The sequence below is a fragment of the Prinia subflava genome, chromosome 7 (genome assembly GCF_021018805.1).
Source record: "Prinia subflava isolate CZ2003 ecotype Zambia chromosome 7, Cam_Psub_1.2, whole genome shotgun sequence".
NCBI classification, from domain to species: domain Eukaryota; kingdom Metazoa; phylum Chordata; class Aves; order Passeriformes; family Cisticolidae; genus Prinia; species Prinia subflava.
In genome coordinates this window covers 36,819,035-36,829,550 of record NC_086253.1, presented here as the reverse complement: position 1 = coordinate 36,829,550, position 10,516 = coordinate 36,819,035, and the positions used below count along the sequence as shown (strand labels likewise).

Sequence of the window (10,516 nt, the reverse complement as noted above, 5' to 3'; positions counted from 1 at the left end):
GAAGTAACTCTGTGGTGTGTTGGAATCCTCTGCAGACACCTGAAAGAACAGGAAACTATAGGTGAAAATTCAGAAACTGCTGGACTTTCTCCGTTGTAGAAAATACAAGTTAGAAGAACTCATGTAGAACAGAAAGAGCTGTTAAAGACACTGTGTGATCTGGACTTGTCCTTTCCAATTGATATCTACCCAAAAAGCAGGCATTGCTGAAATGTGAGACATAAATTGGCTTGCTGCTTAACAGTATCTGTGGGGTATCTGTGCAACCCAAAGAAAATAAAATGTTGGGATTTTTAAAGAGAGAGCTTGTATAAACATCCCCTTTCCTTCTGAGATGAAATTTGCTATAGTTTGATGTTTATGGTTTATAAACTGAGCTGTGCTCTTTAGAAAACCAACTACATAAATTCTTGTGGTAACCCAGAAGTGAAAAATTAAAAAATGCATTGGATCTTGATGATGGAAGAGACTTTATTAACTGTTACCGTTGGCTGTTATAGGAAGTACAGTATAAAAATATTCAGTCCTAAAATATACTACATCATCTGAAGGTGAGTTGCAATCATGATAATGTTCAATAAATACTTCCAATCAATGCATACATATTACAATTTAAATAATTGCATTAATGTGAGATTAAAAGTTGCATATATAATTTTAAATTAATTTATAGATGTATTTCCAGTTGTAGTTGAAATTCTTTTACTTAAGGTCTTGTAGGAAAAAATATCATTAACTGCTTAGAAATATTAAATAGGCATATAATTTCAGTATCTCCTGTTTTCAACTACATCACCTAATTATACAGTGCATTGGCTTAAAAATTGCCATTCTCTCTGCCAAGGTGTAAACACTCAGCCCCAGGTCTGCCACTGCTCTGCATTGTCTAAATCATGCTGATTCAATGTTTTATGTGCTCATGCTCAAAGCAGAAACACTGCTGCTGAGGGGGAAACAGTCTTGCTGAGGGATAAAATAATCTCTTGCAACGGAAAAGAGGGTGATGTCAGTGGGAGACAAGGACTGGGAAGGATGACTACCTCAAATAATTTTTTGAATCTGTTTTGTAACATGCTATTAGTAGTATTTATGGGGCATAGTAAACTGTAATGAACATGCAAAACTGAGTATCTAGGGCTGGAATCCTCTTAAATTGAAAATTCTCATTTAAATGTAGCCTTATTTCGGTGCCAAACAGATTAACTTACAATGGTTTTCTTGTTTCTTAGAAGCACAAGATACATAATAGACACAAGTTTAGATAAAGCACAGAAGATCCATGCATCCTACTCCAAGAAGAATCAACTTAGGCTGTCAAAAAACAGAGAAGACTCTAGAATAAACCAAATATGTGCAGACTTGGAAGTGAATCACTTACAACTGATGTGCTGTGCTGTGGGAAGCTCCTCTACTCCCTTGGCTTGTGCTGTTCCTGAAAAAGTGTTTGCCATTATGGCACAAGTTCTCACAAAGAGCTACATAACAGCTAGTTAACTGAGAAAAAAACACATTGTGGAATTGTTTCTAAGTTATTTTTCTTAGTGGTATCATGTTAGCTGGCACAGCTATAGATCTCTCTTAACCATTTAAATTATGTTAGATGCACGTAAGTAATGTAGAGTTGTTGTTATTGAGGTTTCAAAGTATAAGCTACTGTAACATCCAGAAATCAGTATCCTCAGCAATATTCAAACTGCTGTCAGATCAGTTGCTGCTGAGCTATTCCAAATTACACTGTAGTAACTGGAATTCTTCCCAACTGTTCTTTTGATATGTTAAAAATATAGCAAGTATGACTCCTGCTACCTGGCACTTCCTAGACTATGAAACTCTGCTCTTAGAAAATATGTTACTCTCTTAGTCTTAAGATATATAATTTCAGACACTAAATGTTGATTAGGAGACATATTCAAAGCAACCTGTGCCTTAGCAAGGTCTATAGGATAAACAAGCTTCTTCCATTTGTAGTTACAGCGACGTGTCCAGAACAGGCAAAGAGAAACTACACAAAGAATTAACAAGAACACAAAGTACACAAGTGTGTTTATTACATTTTGCAAGCACTTTGTTCTACATTTCAAAAACGCCACCATCAAGCTGTTGGCACATTTATGTACAAAACAGATTAATTGTAATGCCTGCTACAAAGCATTCTTTGTGAAAATACAAACTCTAATACCAGAGAAGAGCCAAAAGCATTAACATCATTACATGAGTTTAAAAGACATAATTTTAAAAATCAGCACAAACATTTTAAGACACAAAACTGAAACACTACAATATAGAATCCAAAAAGAGGTTCCTAATACTTTTTGCAGAACTGTAATACCGGTACTGCACATTATCAGAAAACTGTTGACCCCGTAGGACAGCTTAAGTGTAAAAAAAAATCCAAACCAAAACCCCAAATCAAAAACACAACCAAAAAACCCCCAAAACAAGCAAAAGAAAAGAAAAAGAAAGAAACTCAACCAACTAATACTACTTAATGCATTATCATGCCACAAGTAACTATAGTATTACCTTCTACTTACTACAAGAATTGTTAAAAATTACTGATGATGCATGACTAGTAATAGTACAAAGAAGAGTTTTACTCAAGAAGTTTTATTAGAAATGCACTTACACTGAGAGAGAATTCACAATGGTCCAATAAGTGCACAAAACTATCTAAGATTTTTAACACTGACAAAAATGTCTTGTCAGGCTACATCACTTTAAAAGACACTTTACAGCATTCTTGTAGCATTAGAAATAGGCAAAATAAAAAAAAAAGAATCCACCAAATTTGGTCCAATAATACTGACTTTTCTTAAATAGGGTTTTTTGTTCTGTTTTTGATATAGGTAATTCTTTCAAATTAAGATGACCTATCTTTCTGATAACATTTTCCTGTCAAAATAAAAGTTCAAATATATTACTACACTTTGAAATAATAAGCTTCGTAGTGGTCTTTCACCTTACTTCAACATAATACAGGTAAACTATTATGTGTAGGAAAGCTAGAAGCCAAGCTATAACATTTATGGAAGTCTCCTTTGATATACCTTTTACAGTTCAGACAGGTGCAATCCATTTAAATTTTTAAAGCAGGTAAAAAGACATCTGACTTCTATGGTCACTGCATTTTAGATATATTACTTTCATAAATGTAGCTAAGCAGTAATTTCTTACATCATCACATGGACAGCTCCAATTTAGCATAACCATCATTGAATTAAAGAGAGATTATTCTGTAGAAAACTATGAATAACTATATCACTTAATTAACAGTTGTCTATATACCATAACTCGTTAACAGGTAGCCGTGGTATTGAATTCCTTCAAAGGCAAGTGGCCATGCATTGTTAGCACCACGGACTGCATGCTCACAATACAAACAGGAATTATCACCCATGGAACTTGAAACAAGAGAATATTCTTTAAAAACATCAATAATACAATGTTAACAAAGATAAGAAGCACTTTTTTTCTTTTTTTTCTTTTTTTTTCTTTTTTCGCTTTTTTTTTATTTTTTTACCCACTATTACAAATTTAGAAATTGCACCTTTGATTGTTTAAAACGTTCTTAGGACCTTCATTCAAGTTGATCAGGGCCCCTCTGGCAAGTTTTCCATATATAAAGGAAAGTCATCAGAATGTTTTCTTTATATATTGTACATAATGTACAATGGTCCCTTTGAAGTATACCTGTAGTTAAAGTAGTTACTGAACTCATAACTAAAAAGTATAAAAAGCTACTTTTTTTCCAAAAACATATAAGAAACAATGCAAAAGGTGTTATGCATAACACATACAAAGTGATTAAAAAAATCAAACACATAGTTGTATTTGACAATAGTTTAGTATCCTTGACCTATCAGAACTAATTAGCTTAAAGGGATTCGGGAAAGGCTATATAGGAGCTTTGTGGTATAGAATGGTCACACAAAGTAAGAACTAATTAAGAAACCAAGTGCTAGACAACCAAGAATTGTATGTAGGTGATATGTAAGTCACCCAAACTATCTTTTGTGAGAAGCACTTTCAATTGTTTTTAAAATGGTAGGATGGCCTTTAGTTAAACAACAAAGCATTCACATGTTAGGAAGTAAGACAAGGTTTCTTTTATGTATAAGCATTGAGCCGCTCTTTAGAGCGAGTAGAATGAATATCATGCAGCTCTTGTTCCTCCTTTGATTTAATATCCTCATATTTTTGCATTCTGCAAGCATCTTTCACATAGGCCCAGTTGGCAGACAAGACCATGAGATAATGAACCTGTAAGAGAGGTAACACAGCGTTAAGAAACAATAGAGGTAGTCAGGATAGAGCAGGTGTATACTTGAAGGCTGTAGGACAGAGACTGGGTTCTCATCAGCAGGAGCTGGGTATTGTGACAGGAAGTACTATAGGACCATGGTGGCAAATTCAGGCTTCGTTAATCTTCAGATTACTCGTCCCACAGCTGTTACTGTTACTATAACTAGTAGTTGGTAACAACAGATACAAGAAAAAAAAAAAAAACAAAAAAGAAACTAAAACCTGAAAAATCCACAAATCACTCATGCATCATTTTTCAGCTGGTCTGCAAAATTACATTCTGCTTATGTATTTATTGTGCACTTTTTCCGCTGAAGAAGTATTGTTGAAGTAGTTCTTAAGACAGAAATATGCCACAGACACATCGTATAATTTGATATCTAATACAATTACAGAAAATCTTGCTTTTTAATTTCTTGTTTAAGTTAGCATTGTCTTTCCATTTAGCTGTGACTTCTTTCAATTACAATTCCAGCTTTGTATTCAACTCGCCAACCTGGGGAAAACTAAGTTCAGTTAGGCAAAACGTGAGAAAATATAGTTAAAAAAAATTGGATGCTCTGTTTACTCTGTACTCAGTCAGAAAATAAAGATGTTCCACAAGGATATTCAAACGGTTTATGCTGGGACTCTCTGGATCTTTATTCCTTCCTTAGCAGGCTTTCAGACACTTTCTGATGAGACCACCTCTTTAATTTATGTTAATCTACTTCCTCAGAAGCAATGGACAATTTTATGAGATCCAAAATATTCCACCCCTCTCTAAGACATCAAAAACTTATACTGGGATTCAGTAAATGGAAAATGAAATAATATTAAATAAATAATAATAAAGAACTTTGAGATTATGCAAATTCTCCTGTTCATGTTGTACTGTTGTAGATGTGAGTACCTTAGATTCATACTAAATAAATAGATCCATTCTTTTTTTTTTTTCTTTTTTTTTTTTTTTTTTTTTTACAATATCCAAGGTTATTTGGACTTTTCTTTTTTTTCACAAGTGTTTATTGGCAGTTGGTTGCTGATTAGTACAGGCAAAATTACGTTTCTTACTCTGGATAGATAGGATCAAGGAAAGCATTCTGAGGCCCTTAAAAAGGCCAGATATTATTGTTCCCTTTTTTTATCCTCATGTTTTATGTCAAGTTTCCAATTAATCTTTATTTGAGGAATACTGTCTGACTTAAGGAAGCATAAAATAGAAGGAAGTTGTTCAGAGAATCTGTCCTCTAGGAAAAAAATCCCTAGAGAATAGTATTTTGACACATCTTTAGGATTCTCTTAATATTTATGGAACAACACTAGCAACACAATCCGTGAGTACAGATATTGGAAATGGGAGCATGTGTGTCACTCTGGAACACTCTCTAGTCATAATTTAGTACACAGGAAAAAGAAACACCTTCCATCCTAACTCAGCTCTTCCAAAAGCTTTCACAATGTGTACTTTCTGCATCAGGCATTTCTAGATCAAATGAGAGACCCTAGTTCTGGATCCCCATTGTACTGAATGAAACACCTTAGATTCTCCACAGCAAAATTATTGAGAAAAAATAAAATATGCGGGCTGGCAATCCTAAGAATTCTGTCATATCAATTGGAATTTGCACCCAATTAAAACATAAATACTGGTCCTTTGAATCTGGAATTTCAGTTAAAAATATAATCTGAACCTCAAATGTTGTAAACATGAGAATCCTGAAAGTGGGGGGCATCTGAGCAGTGTACTCACATCCTCATGACCTTTTAAAACATATTTGCCAGAAATCCTTACAACTGAAGAATCTATCATGAAAATGGGATGGTGTAGGCAGTTTTCTTATCCTCTCAAAATATTTGGTAATGACCCAGCAAGAGACAAACTTAAACTTTATGTCTTGTAGTTTCACTCAGCATTTTTCTTTGTTAAAAAATAGACTATTTTAAAGGTATATGGGTAACGGTCTGACCATTAAACACCCATGCTTTGCCCATCCCTTCTTTATGAAGTTACTGAATCAAACCACCATAATAACTGTTGAAAACTCTTGGAGTTCATGTTCACTGTAAGTAGGAAGACTTGCCAGGAAACACCTACTTTAACTTATATAATCTCAAATATATATCCCTGTTTTATAATGACATATACATTGAACAGTACCACCACCTTTGTTTTTTATTTTAACACCAAGTTCCTAGATAACACTGCCACACTAAGGAGGTCATTTCTAAGTGGCTGTCTAATTGCATTTCACAATTCCATGACCTGAATAGCCTGAAGCCAGTGGGGCCCTCATCAAGGCTTATTTAAATTGAAGCCAGGCAGCTTCCACAGCCTGCCTCAGGAAGTTTCAATTACAGACATATGGAAGACAGTGCAGGGTCTTTCCATACCTATTCCTGCTTAGATTTCTTCATAAGGTGAAAGTATGCTTCAGTGCTAAGAAATTGTGGAATTGCAGCCTAGGAGGGTGTCTGGGGGGGTGGAGGGTGTTGCATTTTTCCATTCAGGACCCAAGTCTAAATAACTTTCCTTCCTCCCTTTATAGGCTTCTCATTCTCTGCAGAAGAGCACAATTGTACTGGAGAAAAGAATAGACCATCTTACATTTCCCTTGTTGCTATTTCAGGAAAACTGATTGTATCTCCACCTTGCAGGGCATAATTTTTTGTAGAAGTTAAGGCAAAAGAATTACCAGTAACACATGGTAACTTGAGAAAGGAAATTGTGCATCCCATAATTAAGTTTTTCTACAGTATTTTTGGGAAAACGTCACAGGTGGAATGTATATCAGCTTTGCAATCAACTCTTGAATGCTAGAGCTTACATTTAAACAACTTCATGTCTTCCGTTTCTAACACAGCATTGGCAACAGCAAAATTTTTAGGTATTATTGTAATGAACTTTCCATATGCATTTGTTATCCATTCAGATGTAAGAAAGAACAAAACTGCTCGGAATCATATCTGGTAGAAATGAAATATGATTCAAAAGCCTGGCTATTTTTTCCATGATGAAGACTCTCAAAAAGCATTTACAACATAAATGATTCTATCAGGTTTCGGGTTTAGCTCTTTTTTCCCCATCTTGCATTGACATAAGAATGATAAATTTTAAAAATAAACTCTTTGACAGTGTTCTTTGCTATAAAATTAAACTTTCCCTGACATATACTGTAAAAAATATGAGGTTTTCTATACATCAGTCCTAATACATAGGAGAATTCTCCTTTTGAACCAAAATCAACATTCTCCTTTGCAGACTAAAGAGGTATCTAGTGAATTGTGAAAAAAAATCTAACATTCCTAAACAAATCTGAGACCAAGAGATATGGGGAATTTGTGATTTATGACCAAACAATTTTGCAAGTATTTACAAGTTTTGTGGTGCTTTAGCAATAAATTACTACTTTTTAAATATATATATATATATCAATATATATATATATATATATATATTTAGGTTAGAGTTTCATGAAAAATATCCAGGGGACAAACGGACTTAACATTTATGAATAAGCTGATCCTTTTGGGAATTTTGTAGAAACATAAAGATGTTAGAGGGTTTAAGAAATCTTCAGATATTAAATAGTCTGGCACTTGCAAATGGTTATAAATTCAGAAGTGAGGATACAGAGGAGTATAGTGATGACATAACTTTAAATGTCAATTCAGAGAGCATATTTTACCAATGCAGCAGTTATTCAGCAGTGTCCCTAATGTTGCACTACTGTTACTGGCTGGCCATAAATACAATATACTTACCACTTTAGTCAGGTGGACTATTCTGGTTTAAAGTAATTGTTTGCAAGAAATGTTTTAAGAGTGCATTATATTAATAAGCTTTTGCTTTTGTAAAAGATTGGTATTTTAATCTAATTTTCCTGTTGAATTACACAATTGTGTTCTGAACATACACAAATGTCATTATTTCATATTTCTGATTAATCTTGAAATAGCACATGTAGTGAAGGGCACTGGTTCTCCAATGACTAAAATGACTTCTGCACAGTGTTTCTCACTGCTGATGCATTACCTCTCTCTCCTAATTTGAGAGTAAGATCTGGAGAAAAAAGATATCTTCTTCCTAGATGAGATAGTTAAGACCTCACATTAATTTTTCCTCCCTTAAATTATTTTTACCTTGGGAAAGTAAACTCGCCTTAAAGGAGAACCTGTTAATATCTGCAAAATTCTGAATTTTCCCTCATGTCCTATTGTGTTTGGGCTACTGTTTGAAGTGTGAAGCACATGTCTCAACCTACAGATGTGGTCTGGTATGCTGGATTTAGAAATTACCACCATCAAAGTGTGGAATGTGCTAATATTTAGCAGGTTAATCTAACAGATTAGAATGGTAGGTTGAAAACAAACAGTATCGTTCCAAACTTGAAATATATGTATAAAACTGTCTCAAACATTTAATGAAACATATGTCTAGCAACATTGGGACATTATGCAATTTACTGGTACTTAAAATTTTAATTAATATTTTTGTTGAAACAGTGTTATCATGTCTCCTCTGTGCAGTCACAAAACTCGAGAGAAAGCACATTTGGATATGGGTAAGCTTTCAAAAATATGTGAATAAATCAAAATTAATTCAAAGAGCATTTTTACCTGGTGTAATACAGCTATGGTATCTTTGATGTGCTGAGCTTTGAAGGGTCTTTTTAAAAACTTCATATGTATTTCAGCTATGTGGCACAATGTATTTAATTTGTTTTCATTGAAGATGTGGTATTTTTCTATTTTTTTGTGTTATTGTTATGAATATCTTTTGGCAGCTATTTGGATTCAAAACTCTTGTTTGAAATTAAGAATTTTCATCTGAACAAAATAGCATTTTATGATATCTACTGAATACACTTGAAAATAAACCTACAGTGCAAAACTAATGATCTCTTGGATTTAATTTCCTAAAACTAATAATATATTATCATAATTGCTATATGGTCACCATTTTTGGAACTATAAGCAGAAAAATTTCAGTTTAAAAAAACCCAATTAAATTGGTAATATGAGTTTTATTCTACTATTACACATATTATTTGTGGCCTTGAGACAAAAAACTATGCTGAAAAGATGTATTTGTCATTTAGTTACCTTTACTGTTTGTAAGGTGTCATGTAATAATGAAGAAATGGCAGATTAAAAAACAACAAAAAAATCATTAATGTAAGAGGAATACTAGCTTCATTGGATATTTTCAGAATGTAATTTTTTATAATTGTAATTATAAGGATAACAAAATAACCATGGCCTTACAATCCATAAAAAATTACTAGTATAAGCAGTATATAGTAATCACTACCACTAACACTAATGAATGCAACAAAACCAAGTAGCAGTCACTTTTCATTTTCCATTCCAGTGTGCATAATGCAAACCTACACCAGTACAGAACTGTAAGTCTAAAAATATCTTTATTTTTAAGCAAATACAGAAGACAAAAGACAGAAGAGCAGGGCACTAGCTCATACATTTTTCTCTCAGTGGAACCTTATCATTGACAAAATGTCAGTAAATGTAAAGTAATCTTCATTATAAAGGAGTAGAAAAATTGGTTCTGACAGAAAAATCAACACATTCATACATATTCACAGAACTGACAAAAAGATTCTGCTCCTAAAATATCAGCGTGGCAAGCCTGTGAATACCCAGAAAGGCAGAGATCATAAAAGTATAATACTATGGTTCCAACACAGACATGTGAGTTGAGACATTTGTCTGAATACAGTAAGAGAATAGTAAAAATTCTTAGCATGTACTTAAAGGGATTTTTTAAATTCAAAAAGTAATTATGATATTTGACTTCAAAGGGACTCCATCAGTATATTAAAAAAGAAAGAAAGAGTATTGAATTACAGAACCATATTTTAATAATAGCTTTGAGTGATAGTATTGAAATGGAACAGCTGATCCTAAGGCAGAACCAGAAGGTATGAAGGTCTCAGCAATTCAGATGAGGTGTAGTGTTGGGTAGCTTACCATAGCAATGACTGCTGCTCCAGCTCCAGCAAGTGCCACAATGAACAAGTGGAATGTCATGTTTAGCTGCAAAGGGAGGCAAAGAAAAGGACTTTCATGGTTGTACAGCAAACAGAAAATGAACAAAAATTCAGAATAACATAGAGCATATTATTATCTTCCTGGTGCCACCCTTCCACAAAAGAAATTATGGGAATATTTTTCCAAGAGATTGATATCACTACATGTCATTGTCCTTGTACTT

General features: G+C 33.6%; 1 protein-coding gene across 2 annotated transcripts in view; it reads right to left on the bottom strand.

The window, feature by feature from the left end:
* Positions 1–1,516: 1,516 nt before the first annotated feature.
* The window catches only part of GPM6A (glycoprotein M6A), a 116,268-nt gene continuing 107,268 nt past the window's right edge, over positions 1,517–10,516 (bottom strand). For both annotated transcript variants that reach the window (XM_063402180.1, XM_063402179.1), the window contains 2 exons: positions 10,273–10,338; positions 1,517–4,260 (listed from right to left, as the gene is read on the bottom strand). In XM_063402180.1, the coding sequence (XP_063258250.1) occupies positions 4,108–4,260; positions 10,273–10,338 (219 nt within the window). In that variant the 3' untranslated portion in view covers positions 1,517–4,107. The remainder of the gene's footprint in view (positions 4,261–10,272; positions 10,339–10,516) is intronic.